We start from the raw sequence: 17,603 nt of genomic DNA, 5'->3' as shown, positions 1-17,603 counted from the left end.
CGAGCAATCATCATTTTCAATCTTTTAGACAAATATTGTGTATGGCTTATAGCAAAAAAGTACTAAGACTGCGTACATTCAAAAGTGAAAGTGATGCAATCCCGATAATATGTTTTGCATCTAGATTCGTGTGCATGGAAAGCCGTGCCTTCAAGCCTGAACGACACGAAAATGTATAGCTCTAAATGCAACCCTGGTACAGAACGTCCAACTTCAAATACAAACAAATGTTCTTTTTCACATACGATGTATCCGAAAGACAGCAGGCACTGCGGAGCGGGTGGGGGGGGGGCTGGGGGGCTTTAGCCCATCCCCCACTTTTTGCAAAGAATGCCAAATATGAATTATCAAACTACCAGAAAAGCCTCTTTTTATACGGTTTTAGCCCCCCCCCCCACTTTCTTAGACCCCCCATTTTTCTCAACGCTCCGCGGTGCCTGAGACACCAGTTATTACCGAGTCATGTCAAAGTGATTAAAAGACAGTCGACAGATACTTAAAGACTCATTGCTAACAATGAGCCTTTGCGAGGGTGGCAAATTATCCAGGTGACAATCCCAACAATGGCAGCAAATTTCTACGGATTAACTATAATTGATTTCAGAGTGTCTGAAAATGCATTATGGGATGCTTGCGTAGCGCAATGGCTCATTGTTAGCAATGAGTCTTTAGCTACCTGTCAATCAACTATTGGCCAATTATCCAAGGTCTGTGTGGTATCAAGCTTATTGATTGGGCAATATTCAATTAACAGATGGGCCACTTTGCTTTTTTTCTATTGCCTTTAAGTTCCCGGAAAACTTTTCACTGTTAAACTGTCTGCCAGAAATTAACGATAGCAGAGAAAAAAGTGATAAAAAGGTTTCAGTTTAATTTTTACTGTAAAAATTATTTAGAATTTACATATAATACTTGCTTTTAAGAAGTATTTCTATTGGTTTGTAATAATAATTGTAATAATCCTATTGCTTTATAATGTTTTCACGCATAGGACGTATCGTAGAAACATTTCAAATGATTTCATCTTAACTGTTGTGACTTGGGCGGTACAAAAGTGTGTACCACAGAGAGAAACATGTTTTCTAATAAAAAGATATATATATATATATATGTAATTATTTATACTTAAGAGAGATCATGCCTCGTGCTCTTAATACTGACCATGAGAGGGCGTGATGCGACGAGATGCCGAAAATGTCAAATATGATGAGACCTTCTCACCATGTGTCCCGGAGCCCTATACACAAATGGAGGTTTTCTATCTCCTTCGCGATATCAATTGCTAAGGTCAGAAAAGCCTAGTCGAAAGTCTGGGAGGACCCCATTGCAAAATAAATGCGTATTGATCTGAAATAGAGAAAATTAGGAAATAGCTCAAAGCAGGGATACCAGGAAGTGTGGTAACGAATAAACTCATAACCTAGTCTCCAAAAAGAGGTTAAAATCACTTCTAAAGTGCAGCAAATTCAATCCTTTGGTTTTTTTAGTAATGAAAAAGATATCATACTGCATACGATCAGGAGAGAAAGACAATGACTACCTCATGGCCTATCCTATACTTTGGTGTCTTACTCACTACTACCTTGTCTTGGAAACACAACATGTAGATAGAATATCTTGTCTCTGTTCCTTTCAAGTTAAGGATATGGGGAATGGCCCCTTTTCTGTTCAAAGGTACAAAGGTAATATCTTACTGCAAAAATCAGTCTGAAAGTTTTACTAATTTGCTCGTGTACATAGGCCCCCAGTTTTGCACGGGGGTTGGCAGTACTAAACAACCCAGATTCGCATATCGACTAAGAAAGAATGCATTCCCACCAAAAGCTTTAACAGAAGGTGACAAATCAACTATCTTTGTCTTTATACCGTATCTTTCATATGCTTGTTGAGTGCCCAGTGAAATTACATCATCATTTTCTATTTGCGACAGTGTACATGTGGAGTAGACGACTACCCCTCCAACCTTCACAGTTCGCAGGGCCGATACAAGAAGTTCTTTTTGAAGTTTTGCGAATTCTCGTGACTTTTTCACTGACCAGCCAGCCATCCGGAAATCGTCTTGAATCAAATGTCTATCGGAGGAACAAGGAGCGTCCAAAAGAACCCTATCGAATGTGTTTGGCTCATGCTCGCCAAATTTGATACCATTCAAGTTTGTGATCTTGACTTTCTGCAATCTGCGATTCGGAACGTATTCTTTTAACACCTAGAATAGAGCGTAGATTTTGATCATTTCAATACTATGTAACATAACCAATGAATGCCAGGTTATAACTTATTTAGCAAAGGAACACGGGAATATAATCAAATGATGAAATTAATGTCGGTAATTTTAAGCAAAAGCAAGTAGAAAAACAATATGTACGTACATATCACATGACATGGAATCGGAAAAAGGCATAGATATATCTGACAATTTTCGATGGTGTGTCCTAGATTACTCTTAACATGAAATTCTTGAATATCAATAAAAAAGGGTTATTGTTAACATGACTGGTACACAGAACATGTATTTATCTCCTGACCAATCAAAACCAGCCACTTAGCAACTGGATCAATGGGCACGTAGCTGATTCCGAATACGATGCAACTCCCCCTTATCCCCCCCCCCCCCTTATCATGTAACATTGACTATAGTCCATTGTTTTGATGAAAGTCACGAAATGAAAACGATGACTCGCAATATGAATAGCAATGGATTCTGACAAGATGATTGTTAGACTTTAGATAGAAATGATGAAGAGGTTATAACAATTTAATCAGGTTTGCTTCTAGCACAATTCACTGCGCTTGTCCTAACACTACAAAAATTCAAAGTCTGCCAATGGTCGATAATTTGTACCTGCTAAAGGTTCGCCTTCCAATGAATACTCTAAACAGTGACATTGGCTAGATAGTAGACTACAGGTTGGTCTAGGAAAAACCAATCAATCGTCCTTAATGAATTTTGAAAACAACTTTGAACCGCGTCCGCAAATGCTTCCACGACAAAATGCAGATAACATTTAGTTGAGTTCTTATTTCAAAATTGATTTATCAAAATTTTCAGTACGAGAAAACACATTTTCAAAGCTTTTCCGTCCAACTTTTCCGTTCTTACGTTTTTTGGCAAATTGAACATCGGATTTCATATAATGTGTGTATTTCGCAACGACACAGCAAAAATACCTTAAAGACATAGCTTTTATTTGAACTATCAACTGCGATCAGATTGGAAACGATTTATGTAATTCAGCTCAATATGTTTTAATACAATTCACCTTAATGAATATGATTGCAAAACCTTGGTACATAGAGAAGTTCAATATTTAAGCAACATAATAGTTTTCGAAAACTCAAGCACACTTAAGTTGATGCCGTTACCATTATTAATTACGATGCAATCAAAAGAGACAAATGACGGCTTATTAAAATTAATGAGGATGATTACAGGATCACGGCTTCCTACGTTTGATTGCAACCAAAGGGCTCCAACTGAGCGTCAATCAGCTGGTTGGATAGCATGTATAAATCTGGCGCGCGAGGCTAATTCAAAGGTTTTCTACTTTCAAAACCAAATTGATTAAACATTGTTGTGTCATACTTCTTTGTGTTAAAATATTATTGCAATTTTCTGTTCGAACAAAAAATTTGGGCGGCCTTCTACAGAACGTCTGAAAAAATAGCACGGTTGCTTTTAGTTTCTTGTAATGAAACTATCGCTATGAAGCATCGACTGCACGCACCGATTGGCTACAACATAACCAATCAAATGAGTCAAACCTCATCTCATGCATATTTTAATTGCCACAGTTATGCATTACGCAGAGAACAGTCAACAAATTTAAGATCCTAAAAAACGTTCTGTGCTCATAATTTTTGTTTAATCTTTGTAAAAACATAATGGTCGCAAATTTTACCAAATTTCAATCATGATTTGCCTAAATCAATCAAAAACTTTAAAACAAAATAAAATGCTTCCTTTTTATAAATCAGCGGTTTTCAATGAGCACGAATTGCATAGAAATGGAGTATACGTAATCAAACATACGTAGCTCTGTTTGCAAACAAACATTATTTGTGAATTAGCTTTTGAACAATGAATTCCAGCTAAAAGAGACCAAGATGTGTTGTTACAGAAAGATCGTTTATGATCACAATATGATTGTTTATATAGATCCTCCAGGTTAGTACACAGGTTATTGCGATCAGATGGCAACAGCGCATTTCCGCCTAAACGGTCTGATGTTATTTTAACTTTACAAATATAAATCACAGTGCGAATCAAAATGTGAAATAAATAATTAAATAGGCACCGCTAAAGCATAAAAAGGCACGGCATTAAGCAGCTGCCTTGCTGCAAAATGGCAGCGTTATGGAGAGAATTCTCAGAAGCAACCACTGTGCATGGACTAAGATTTGTCAACTTTGGACAGTCTTTGAAAAGAAGACTTTTTTGGGGAGCACTTGTTCTCGTAGGGACCGCACTTTTTGCCTCCCAGTTCATAGAGACAGTAGGCAATTACTTCAAGTTTAAAGTGAATACTGTTGTATACCTGTCAAATGATGGAAATACGAAATTTCCCGCCATCACGATTTGCAACCAGAATGCCTTACGTAAAAGCAAACTGGAAGCAAATAAACACGATGCCATTATTCAATCGCTTCTGCACATGACAAGAAAGTTTTTAGATAACAGTACCTCAAACAAGAGCACTCCAGATGGCCACATCACTGGCCAACAACTACGGGACTTGTACTTCAAGTATGGTCACAGTATGGAGCACATCGATGACGGTGGGATGCTGGAGTTTTGCCGGACGCCGGACGGCAGTCTATGTTCCGCCAAGGACTTTGTGCGAACGTTAACATTTGCTGGACTATGCTACACCCTTAACTCGATGCGAACTGCGCAAATGAAGACTGCATATTCGAGTCTTTCTGGCAACCTGGCGTCCATAAGACTTATCCTTTCAACTCAGGTAAAATAAATAACTTCCATGCTCGACCTATTTGAGTCAATTTGTTCAAATTGTGATTAGGCAGACCTTCTAGGTGATTGAAATGAAATCTGGAGTTCTTTATAATATTTCCTGTAAACCCTAGGAATTTGATAAAATTCTTTAGAAAACTAATGACTTGGTCCAAGTTTTAGTCTGCATGCAAATTCAATTACTAGTATTTCACGTAGGAAAGGTTTTGGTGTCTGCACGCAGTTTCTACATTTTGATAAGAACGTACTTTGAATGATTTGTAAATAAAGGAATTTTTGATTTGTGAAAAGTTAAAAAACAGGCACTTGAAGCTGTTCACTTAATGAAATTTAGGGAATGAAGCTACCGGGGTACTCAACTTTGAAAGTTAAGAGGAGGCTCAATAGGGAGGCAAACAGACTCCAAGGGGCTTCGGGTGAGCTCCAATAGGAAAAAAAGAATGGCGCTCGATTTTGGTATTTCAGCAATTGTAAAAAAGACCAAAGCACTTTAAAAAACACGGGATCATCAACATACATTGAACATGGAACACTAATTAAAGTGGGTTTAGTAAACGTTAAGTCTCTCGACTCGCATTGATTAACGCGTCGTTCTTATTTAGCGCCACATAGTACATGATTCAGCACATTCTGTAACATAGAAGGTTTTTAGAAAATTTAGAGAGCTTAGGAAATGGCTTAAATTTTGAAAATACCTATGAAATGATTCTTTACTAGGAAGACAAGTTTTGTGATTATCAACATAGGTTCTAGGTTATTGTGGTATCTTGGAAACCAGCGCACTATGTTAGCCAGATAACGACAAATTGAGGATTTTCAAATAAATTTCTACATATTTGTTTAAAAATTAAATCTCTATAAATTTGGAGCCCTTGTACAAAGACAAATATGAAGCATTGACTTGCCATACGTCTACAGCAAAAAAACCAAATAGTTTGAAAGTAGTTTGAGCCTGGTGCCAACTGATTTGATCACATGACTTTGATCCAGTGCGTTCTTTCACAGGTTGATGAGTATTCAGAGGCAATTGGAAAATCATCGTCAACAGGTATAAGATTATTGGTTCACGATCAGCTGGATCCGCCTCTTGCAGATACACATGGCATGACAATTGGGCCGGGCGTGGCTGCATCTATTGGTATACGTAAGCAAAAGGTAATTCCCCATCCCAAAGGCTTATTGGTGCCGTGATCACAGTAGCAGAATTACTTAATTACTTTAGTCTTCATACAAATACAATTCTCAACAAACGTAGCTTGTGTTTTGAAAACAAAATTACCCAAGACAGTTATTTCTTGGTTTTTCCTTCACAGCAGATACTGAACAAGCAGTCTAATCGTTGCTTTATTTCCCTTATATTTGGTGTCGATTGCACATTATTTCGATGAGCCATTACATAATTCACTAGGGTTCGTCATTTCTTGCTTCGTTACTGATTTATCTGGGTTTGATATTACAACATGTTGCAAAAGATTCACCGATAAAATGCGAGGAAGTATGCAAAGGATATGACTTGAGTGAAGACAAGAAAGGAAGGGGACAAAAGGATTGTCCGAAAATGGACCACTCCCTTCAAATATTTCCCGGCAATCCGCGGCCCGCGGGCCACATGCGGCCCGCAAGGTACTTTTGTGTGGCCCGGAAGGCCCCTGTTAACCTGTAAATAATTTGGCCCAATGCACGAGTGTCGGCCCGGATTCAGCGATCCTAAAGTCTTGTCTAGATTAGCATTCCTCGTTGTCATTACTAGTCACTCGAACAAGCTGAAAAAGAAGCTTCAAGGACATGTTCAATTTGTTAATGTCGTGTATGAGCATGTTGTCATGTTCCTGGGAATGCTACATTTTTGAAAAACAAAGCTAAATCAAGGGAACTTAGTTCATTTTCCATCTTCAAATGAATTTGATCGAGCTGCAGGGTACCAGTGAATTGAAACAGAAATACAAGGAAACTCGTATCATCCAGTTTTATATGGAGTATCTCCATGGTGGATGATGTGTTGCATGTTTGGAAGTATTTACCTTTGCGAAAGTCTCTTCTCAAATATGAAGTATGCGAAGAGTCGACTGCGATCTCGAATGATTGAGCAGCACCTTGAAGGCAACTTGCGGCTGCCAACATCAACAATTCTGCCAAATATTGAGAAGTTCGACAAGGACATGCAGCACCAACTTGCACATTAGCTTCTTGTAATATACTGACCAGTGAACATGTACTTCACATCTATGTTTTTATTTACGTACAGCTTCCACGTTACAGATAATTTTCCGATAAATATAATTTCATTGATTAGATTAGCAGTTAGGTAGAATTGGTATATGTTAAAATTATACGGTTTTTTGAGTTGCAGCCCTGGTATGCATTTCCACCGCATTTCAGAAATCAAATTTGGCCCCCTGTTTTATAAAGGTTGCCGACCCCTGATTTAGGTCATTGTATTTTCAGCGTTGAACAAATCAACAAAGTTCATTCTTTTAGATCAAAAGTAAAAAGTATCCTTTCGAATCCGAATGCGATGACAAGAAACTAGGCCCCGGAGTTCCATATTCAAGGCTGGGGTGCCTGAGAAGATGTCAAGAAAAGTTTGTTGTCAAGAAATGTGGATGCAATAATATCGTCGATACAATTTTAAATCGTAAGTTATTCATCTTGCATCAAACAAAGCTTCGCCATTTTTAAAGTTCATGGTCAAACGAACATTGTTCACCACAAAATAGATTTTTATGTAATGACGTCATCAAATCTATGCTTAGAACTTTTGAATTTGCATGGAATAAACTAAGAGAGCATCATTATATACAGATTATGCTTGAAATCAGTTGAATTTGTTTCAAAAGGCTGACACATTGCGACAGTAGTACGGGGTCATTCCACCATCAAATCATTTACTTTTGTCTCTGTTTTAAACATTATGAACTAAGACAATAAAACTGCAATCCGTCAACAAACAACAAAATCTTTATTGATCATTTCCACTAAATTATGAAAACAATTTACAAATTAATATATTTTTAATTATCATGGCGTTCTTTAAATCTATGTGATCAAAAATCGAAAAAACTGAAAGTACTTCATTCAAAATATAACAATTGGGAACTCTATAAACTCATCATAGAACAACCGTTGTTTAATTTTTGAGGGGAGTGCATGCTATTTAGGCCTGTTCATTAACTTCACAGGGTTAAAAGAAATATTTTCGTTTCTAATCATCTTTTGGGAAAGAAAGAATAGATCATAAAAATATAAAAAAATTGCATTAATTAGTAGTGCAAGTAGAATACCCGGAACCTTGCCAGTAAGTGGACACAGGAATTTCCCAGTCACTGGATTACAGCGACCTAACCAGCTTTTATGAAATAATGATTTACACACGGAATGTTGTAATTAGGGATGGACAAGATACTCTGACAAATATCCTATTGCAAGATACTAGTTAGTCATGAACAAAAAAGTAGAAAACTGGTGCAAAGCGACTGGGCTAATGAGATTGAAAATATTAACAGAATAAGGATTAATACGAGCAACCGAAGTAATTCATAAACGACTGCTAACTTATTAAGCAAAAAATGGGTAATGAATTGCGCACCTGGAGAACCACAGCAGAGCAATAATAGAACCACAGCAGAGCAAGAATAGAACCACAGCATCTTATCATATATAATTGGTCAGAACCAGACTTGGATAAAGTTTCTGAATGTAATATATCAAATGAAAGATGTTTATACTATTTCATATCAAGAACGAGGCACTGAGGGTGCTTTAGCAATGATATCTTGTCAATAACAACGCTTAATAAAATCAATAACGGAGCACAGAAAATATTTGGCATATTCTTTCTTTAGCTATTTATCATATTGCTGTCCATTTCTTCATTTAGAACTGCCCCAAAACAAGATAAAGAGATAAAGAACTTTATTTTATCTTGGCAACAAGCAGGTCACAATACCCAGTAAAAACAATGGCCTGAGATCCATTCGAGGCATATTTCTTGGTCTGATCACTCAAAACTCTTTGTTTTTCTTTTTCAACAATAGAAACTGGAATTAAAAGATGTGACATGGATCAGACATTCATGTGTGCTTTACCAGCTGCAACAGGTGATTCGAGCTATTTTGTCTTCCTCATTTGTATCATTCACTTGGCAATAATGACACATTTCTATTTTCACCACTAGGTTCACGTCGGTGACTAAGGAAATTGTTATGAATAAACGAAGAGGAGACTAAATTTATGAAACAGAGACATTGTTTTCATTTAGAGGCTCATTCACGGTTAAAGACAGCATGTTTGCTGTCAAATTTAGTTTAAAAATTACAAATATTTCAATTAACTTCATATTGGCGAAAAATACAATTAACAAGAGCACCATATAATGACATAATTTTTGTTTAGCTTCAAAAAAATAAGCATTTTGTTTAGCATAGCTTAAAAAAAGCATTTATGACAAACACAACCTCAAATGATTTCAAATTTTTAAAATATAAAGTCTGATGTTTTTCCATTTATCTTATTCAGAAACATTTAATAACCAGAAGATCAAGTGTTCTTGCCCATTTGCCTGTGAATCTACCGAGTATATACCGACCCTTTCATATTCACCATACCCCTCAGACATAGAGGGTAGAAAATTAGCAATAAAGCATTTAACAAAAATGAAGAAAAATGCCACAGAAGAGGCAATAAAAGAATTTATCAAAGAGGAGAGGTACTATTGTTCTGTTTAATTTACTTATCTTCTCTATTTCATTTCCATTGTTTTTGCTTATGTTGGTTATATATGAAAGAAAATAAGCAAAAAACAAATGTGCGAGACATCGTTCTAATGCAGCTATAAAAATAATGAAAATATCAGACAAAAGTAAATACAAAAACGAATCAAAGAAGAGAGGTGCTACAGTAGTTTCCCGTTATAGTCATACCACTCTTGTTGCTCGATGTTGCTTGGAATGTTATGACTAAAAGCGAAGGGTGACCTATAAACAGAGCTAAATTGAACAGTTTTGGAAGTTTGGGATACAAGTTGTGCGACTGTAACCAGCAGTGTGACTTAAGCGGAGTCTATTGTTTTACTTAAATTAACTAGCTTCTTCATTTTAATTATATTGCCTTTTTTCATGTTGGTAAAATGTAAAAAAATGAGCTAAGATCCAATGAGTAAGATATCGTTTAATAAGGTTCATTAGATTCATTCATTTAATTTCATTTTTGCTTCTCCTTTTAGAAGGAACAAAATAATTATTGACATCTTTTATCATCAACTGGATTACTTGACTATGATGCATGTTCCAGCAACAACCGGAGGTGGCCTTATTGGTGAGAAATTCCCCAATAATAGAATTCTAAAACTGGACTCAGTTCAGAGCTTAATCAATTAGAAAAGATCCTTTTGATAAGGGCCATACCAATATGTAATCATATACAAAAACAAAATTTTTTCTAGCGTTTTTGTTGAAAAATAGCTTGGAATAGAAAGTCCCGAGTTCATCTAAAAGTACCATGAATTGGTAACCTATATTTATCATTTACTAGAAAACACAGATTGAGCCAAGAACTAAATGGCGACATGTTTCGGATAATTGACAGAGCTTGGTTGTCGTTCCATCTAGCAGTTTGAGAGTCGATGGGCATAAATTTGACAAAACCCACTTTTGTATAAACAGAAGGAGTTCGTTTTTGCCCTGAACTCCATTAGTAGCATTATGATTGGGTAACATTTACAGTCATGTACTCCTCGCATTTCTGATTGGCCTATTTTGTTCCACATCTTTTTATGTTGAATGCACCTAGAAATGTAGATTGCTGCTCATTCGACATAGGTCAGTAAAACTTTTCTGCAATAAGATTAAGAACTAATTTAAAAGTGATGCCCTTGTGGGTGCTTGCTATTTTCACCCTTGCTGACAAAAACGCCATTTAACTGAATGGATCTTCACCCATCATTCGGGGTTCACTAATTTTAGGAGTTTATTAACAACCAAATTCAGCTAAAATTGTTCTAAAAGTGTGAATAGTTTTTTCGGGTACAAAATTTGAAAGTGGCTTTAATAAAAGCAAAAATTTTACAGTCTATAAAAAGCTTTTTCATCTGACATTCCTCAGAATACAAAGGAACCCTTGTTCTTTCGGACACTTATTCTGAGGTTAAATACTCTGAGGAGAAGTCAGACGAAAACGGTTTCAGTATGTTGTGAAACGCTTGCTTTTCAAAGCCATTTTCAAGTTTTGTAAAATCAAAAAATTGTTCAATTTTCAAAACAATTTTAGGTGAATTTATTTGCTGATAAAAATTTCACAAATGAGTGAACACTGAATAAAGGGTGAAAGTTGCTTAGATAGTTAATATGCAGAAACCTACATTCGATCTTTAAGAAAAAACCTACATTCGACCTTTCATTTTTTAAAATTTAAAGCATTTTTACTCTTTAATTTTTAGCTGAAATTGGAGGTTTGCTTGGCATTTCACTCGGTGCAAGCTTCTTGACTATCATCGAATTACTTGATTTTCTGTTTTTCTACCTTTTTCAAAAAATCTCCAAAGAGAAGAAAAGTCAAACTTCTGTCTCAAGCAAAGAAACAACCAGCTCACCAATGGCTGCTATTTAGCATAATTATTTTAATTTCAACTAACTAACCAGCTTAATTTATCTACATGTGTAATGTTTTTAAATTTATTCCTGAATAATTATATCTGTCTGGATATCATTTGAAACTATTATACAATGAATATGGATAAATGTATTAAACTGACACCATTATTTTATCATGCAGTTCAGATCTTAATAGTAAAGTGTAATCAGCTTTTGCAAACATATAGCAATTACGTACAATTCATTAAGTACCCTGGATAGATAACGTACCAAATAGTTATTTTCGCTGTTAATTTCATATTATCGACGCGATTTTAAAAGGGTCTGGTTTAGTTTTTATTCATCGTATCAAACTACATAAATGTACAGAGTTTCGGATTTGTTTCGCCATTTGTGTCCTATTTATGGTTGATACACTTTTAAGGGTCTGGGCTCCAGTACCCTCTTTCTAGAAATAGCATTCGGGGGCAGAATAAACTGGATCTTTATTTGTGCCATAGTTACAGTGATACCCTTTGAAGGGGCTAAGCTCTCTTTCCCCGATTAAAAAAATAGCATCCTGGGACAAATTCTCAAATGTCATTCACAGTGCCTAATGACGCAACTGTAACAACTTTCAGATTTGTCTCACCATTTGTGTCAAAGTTATGGTCGATGCACCATTGAGGAAATGAGCTCCAGTCCAAAATAGCATGCAAGGGCAAAATAGATATGGTGTTTGATTCTTATCTTTTTAAGCTTTGGCCATTTGACTCTCGACATTATAATCGGCAATGTTCGATATTTTGTCTATTCAAACGTCGATGTCACTTTTTGTTTGGGGCTATCTGTTTTATCTATGACCATGACAACAAACCAAAACAAAACTCAGATTTTGGGATAGTTGGAGGGTCATGGTAGCCAACCTTCGGATAGAAGATGGTACCTGATGATGATATCTGTTCTATGCCTTATATTTTAAATATGAAATCTTCATAGTACTTATGCTAGTTTTTTTGGAGAATCACAATCACAAAAACAGAAGTTTTTTTAAAAATTAAACCAAAAGCAAAGCGGACTTGCGAGGCGATATCCGAAAATCGAGAGCATTTGACCAGTCCTCTTTAAAAGAGCTTTACATCGCGCGAATTCTGTCGAGCATTGTCGAGTGAGAAGGTGAGAGGAATCCACGTTCTCTAGAGAGGAATCCAAGTTTTTAAGTTACAAGCAACGACAGCCTGCATGGTTTCAATTTGATCAAACCTAATCAGATTGTTTTTACCCCAATTCTCAATGATTGCCTGGTCATAAGTAAGAAGTGAGGCTGAAATATTTCCTTGAAGGAGGATGTTGAAAGCAGAATTATGCTGAGAATTGGAGGAGAAAGAAGAGGTCAGATAAGTGTCATCGGCAAAAGAATTAAACTTATAGCAATGAAAGTTAGTTGATCATTAAAAGTATAAATAAAACAGGAGAAACGACAGAGCCCTGTGGAACACCAGAGCATTACCTGAGTAGGGATTGAAGTAGTTCATAAATTCTATCAGAGATAAAGCTGCTGGTCTAAAAAACTGTATTCAATCTATTTTCAACTACATTTCAGTTGTACCCTGTTAAGTACAGTAGACCCTAGCAAAAGGCATGCTGTTGAATGCATCCAAAAGTGCATAAAAAATAAAATTGGATAAATCTAGACATCCAATGCCTCAACACTTCCCAGAACCATAGATGTCAGAAGCATTTTAGAGATTGGAGTGGGGTGGAGTGGGGTGGAGTGGGGTGGAGTTGGGTGGTTACATGTAGGCAAAATAATGCACCATTATGAGCTGAGAATAGTTCATTTTTTCTCTGATTTTAAGAACTGAGGCATGTCACCCCTGTATTACTCTGTTCCTATGCTTATGCCTAGATCACATTACGGGATTCTAATAAAATTCATTTTTCCTAACATTGTTGAGAAAAAAAGAATGCTATATTGCGAATTTAGGTGAAGATCAAAAATACCTTATGAAGCCTCTTCCGTCGAGATTTATCATATTCATTTGAAATGAGCTGCCAGTCTCCCAACATGAGCATCAAGATAGCCAAAGACTTTCCTCCTGGTGCAGCACACATGTCAAGAACAAATTCAGATGGCTGAATGCCCAGTGACAAAACAGGGATCATAGATGACATATCTAATAGATAGTATTTCATCTTTCCATTTGAATCTAAATACATGCTTGGAGGATCAAAGATTTTGGATCCAAATTTGTAAACGCTTATGTCATCATTCAAATTTGCCACAGAATTTTCACCTTCCCTCTGAAAATTATGCAAATGAACTTTCTCTGCACCTAATTGTTCAAACAGATCTTCCATTTGTTTACATTCAGGTGACATTTTGTTCAGCAAAGCACATTGCCACTTTTCCTGCTTCAGATGACTAAGTATTTCCCACCAGTTTTTACCAAATATGTCAAGATAGCAGTCTGTTAATGCTTGCATACATTTTTCAGCTCTGAACATACTCTGTAATAAAAGGAAAATCTTATTGTAAAACAGGCATATTGTTATCTTGTATGTGATCAACGACTGGGCTTCACAGATAAACAGTAACAGGTTCATCTGTAAACAATCACATTCTCAGAATATAATGCCATTTGAGGGCCAGGCATTTGATATTATCAATAGGCACAAGCAAGGAGGTGATTATAACTATATACCAAACAGCTGCCTCCAAAGAAACTCAATATACCAGAAAAAAAACATTTTTTGTCAAAATTTAATGTTTGTTTCCTTAACGTTTCTTGTTTCAATATATATTATACTCACTCTCTATACATTAGTTTATATTAGTTTTGCCCATATTACAAAAGTTATAAAACTTTTGCCAATTTAAAAAAATTTGCAAAACATGTGAAAAAATCATTCAAGGCTTTTAATGACAGATTTCTTATTATGCTAAATCAGCTTCCTGATGAATCTGGATTTTTTGTACCAGCTTCTGTACCACTTTCTTTCACATCTTTGCATTTATTTAGATCTTTCCTTAAAACCAAGAAAACGTATACCCCCCCCCCCCCCTACACACTCTGGAAGATTTGCTTTGCTGTAACTGCATAGGAGCATGTAGCTGAATTATTTGTTTCTAAAACTACAGTTACTGCGAAATAATTATCCATTAGTTCTTCACTATTAGTTTACCAAGTACATATATTCTTTACTTAAGAAATTTGTTTTCTATAGTCAAAAAAATTTATACCACATAGGGATAATGCTTCTCATAAAGAGCAAGTTTTACCAGAAAATTTTAACATTATTGCTTCTTTCTCAGAATTTTTCAGAAAATTTATCTGCTTTAGTCCTGACAAAATTTATTTAAGACTGCACTCCTGCAAACATATGCATACTGCAAACAAGTATGGCATTTTTGATAAGATTTTTTTTGGGTAAACGGTATCTTTACGATTTTATTACTATGGATTTAGATCCACAAAATTCCCTGAATTCTATTTCCAACCACACCCAATCTATTTGATACAAACCCATTTTACCAAGTGTGCAATGATAACTTTAAAAAATATATCAGCTGTGTAGCTGCCAGGGCCGTAAATTCTGGGGGGAGGGGTCTTTGCCTGGACCCCCCCCCCAAAAAAAGTTTGGAGCTAAATGATTTTTTTTAGAAATTATCGTCATTTTCTTTTAAAGAAAGGAATTGCTGGTAGCTGGGTTAGAACCAAACTAAACTTTGCTGTGTTATTGTAACATACCTCAGCCACTATGTCATGGTGTCAAGCGCAAGTTGACTATTGTAGATAGCTGTTACTTATGTTTGCAGAGTGGTGGCGAGTTGGCGACGATGCCCATGGAAAAGATTAGCCACAAATATCCTCTCCACCAGTCACCCCTTGAATAAATCTCAAAAAAACGTGTAAGAAAAGAATCATTCAAGTCGCCATAAATCTCGACAAACCCACATTACACATATTTTCATGCACGCCTTTTTATAAAAATCCTAACTCAAAACGTAGGTCTTAAAGTTCCTAATTTCTGAACTTCTGTAGAGTACCAAAGTGATGACATCATAAAAATTTATCCCAGAACCTAAAAGAGCATCATGAAGTACCTCTAAATATGCAAAGTCAGTTAAAGGCATTACGAATTGGCTGAGATATGGCCACTTGAGCACAGGCTCTTGTGAACTTTATGAACCAGGCCAGAATAACAGAAATTCGTTAACAAACTTGAAATCTCCTATTGGCCATATCTCGCCAAATTTGGAACATATCTAGCTAATTTTGCACATTGAGAGGTATTTTATGTCGTTCTTTCAGATTATGTGGCCAAATTTGAGAAATTCAAAAAATATATTTTTGATGACGTCACACTTTGGTACTCTATTAGTGAAATTGCAGTACCAAGACCTCCATAACACCTCTATAATTTTAACTGCACATTAAGTGACATGATAATAGCATAGACACAAAAAAGAAATTATGATTTTTGCTTTTAACTGTGAGCTAGGAACAAGGCCAAAACTAAAAGACAAAGAGAGCAAGAAGTAAAATTAATTTGCGTAAAAGTACCACGTCAATAAAGAAGTACTTTTGCATTTCATATAATAAAGAGAAGCAATAACTAAACTCTTTATTATTAAAATGCAATAAATTGTGCCCAGCCCCGATTTTTTTAAGAAAATTTTCATTTGGAGCAAGAATATGTTTTTAGACACATCCTTATTTTTTCAAATCCGATACGGTATAGTATTTTGTTAAACTTGGTCTGGGAGATGCTTTTTTAGCTATTTAGAAGGTATGATTTCAAAAATTTCCTTTCAAGTCCGCCCCAACCATGGTGGGTTCTCCTACGTCACTAAGCGTGAATCTCAGCCCCCCAGGTTCAATTCTTCAAGCTGTCTCTGAAAATGTTATCAACTCAACTATGAAAAAAGTCAACGTGCTAAGAAATATCTGTAAATACCTTCTATAGAGCTGAAAAACCCAGTTTGTTGTCAAACTGTTTTCATAACACATACCATAAATTGCTTGGTGGTGCCATGACCCACTGCACACTTCCTCCCCCCCCCACACTTCCTCCCCCCCACACTTCCTCCCCCCCACACTTCCTCCCCCCCCACACTTCCCCCCCACACTCCCCCCCCCCCCACACAGTTTTACGGCCCTGGTAGCTTGCCATACTTTCCATACTGGATGGAATCGTCTGCCCTCCATATTCAATTCTTCAGCTCATAATAGTCCTATCCACACAATACTTTACGAGCCTGACAAACAAAGAATGGATGACAGTTAACAAGAACTAACCACTGGTTGATTAACTGGAACTATATTCTTTGAAATATAAAGGCCAATTGACTTCTTACTACAGTGAAAACACCTCCCGAGCAAATAATTTGCCGCCATTTTCATTCTAGTGAAATGAATCAAAACGAGGTTGAATCCCGGGGAAAGGCGAATATTTTCGCAACAAACTACTAGGTCTGTTCTAATTTTAAATTTTCATAATCACTGACTAGCTTTCTGGTCGACGAAACTAGTTTTAATTTGAAAGAAATCACGGCAAAACCCTGGGGGTTCACTTAATTCACTGACTATCCGGGGACGTGCCTGCCGAGACGGTGTCATTTTCAGGTGAAAATTCCGGACCATTACCTTTCCTCTCTTTTTTCTGGCACAGGATATGCCGACTGAAGGTATCAAGTTTCCAGAAACTTATCCCAGCAAAGGTATCCTGTTTTCAGAATATTGTTCCAGGACGGGTCATAATTTTAGGCTTTCATATACATTTCTTAGTTCTTTAGGAAAATACACGAAGCAGACAAACAGAAATTATACACTATTTTTTAAAAATCCATCATCGTACAACCAATCAATACAACTTCTCAAAACTTGCTTGAAGTTTGGTTGACATAATACTAATGGCTCTAACTTCACTAATTTAAAAAAAAGAAACGCATACAGATATAAACAACAAAGTTGAAGAGGCAGTAAATGTCCGAATATGATGCAAAAGAAGATAATGGGTTTTATCAACAACTTGGCATATTCTTCTGAAAAAATCATGGC

General features: G+C 36.2%; 2 protein-coding genes across 4 annotated transcripts; one reads left to right on the top strand and one right to left on the bottom strand.

The window, feature by feature from the left end:
- Positions 1–526: 526 nt before the first annotated feature.
- On the bottom strand, positions 527–17,088 carry LOC135685301 (5-cytosine rRNA methyltransferase NSUN4). Of its 2 annotated transcripts, none has more exons than XM_065201197.2 (3): positions 16,501–16,594; positions 13,543–14,049; positions 527–2,206 (listed from the first exon to the last, which is right to left on the bottom strand). In XM_065201197.2, the coding sequence occupies exons 2-3, from the start codon at positions 14,044–14,046 to the stop codon at positions 1,703–1,705; spliced, it is 1,008 nt and encodes a 335-aa protein (XP_065057269.2). In that variant the 5' UTR covers positions 14,047–14,049; positions 16,501–16,594; the 3' UTR covers positions 527–1,702. The 2 variants fall into 2 exon arrangements, with proteins under 2 accessions (XP_065057269.2, XP_065057268.2); XM_065201196.2 differs by lacking the exon at positions 16,501–16,594 and adding an exon at positions 16,842–17,088 and having other exon boundaries at positions 529–2,206.
- LOC135685300 (acid-sensing ion channel 3) lies at positions 3,119–11,929 on the top strand. 2 transcript variants are annotated; one of them, XM_065201195.2, is made up of 7 exons: positions 3,119–4,961; positions 5,978–6,127; positions 7,451–7,607; positions 9,007–9,069; positions 9,488–9,677; positions 10,197–10,285; positions 11,406–11,929. In XM_065201195.2, exons 1-7 carry the CDS (start codon positions 4,344–4,346, stop codon positions 11,573–11,575), a joined length of 1,437 nt encoding a protein of 478 aa, XP_065057267.2. In that variant the 5' UTR covers positions 3,119–4,343; the 3' UTR covers positions 11,576–11,929. The 2 variants fall into 2 exon arrangements, with proteins under 2 accessions (XP_065057267.2, XP_065057266.2); XM_065201194.2 differs by having other exon boundaries at positions 3,122–4,961; positions 10,194–10,285.
- Positions 17,089–17,603: the final 515 nt, after the last annotated feature.

Source organism: Rhopilema esculentum, chromosome 15 (assembly GCF_057945365.1).
Source record: "Rhopilema esculentum isolate cy_ngs chromosome 15, ASM5794536v1, whole genome shotgun sequence".
NCBI lineage: Eukaryota > Metazoa > Cnidaria > Scyphozoa > Rhizostomeae > Rhizostomatidae > Rhopilema > Rhopilema esculentum.
Note: the sequence above shows the minus strand (reverse complement) of the source record. Positions and strands in the feature narration are given on the sequence as shown.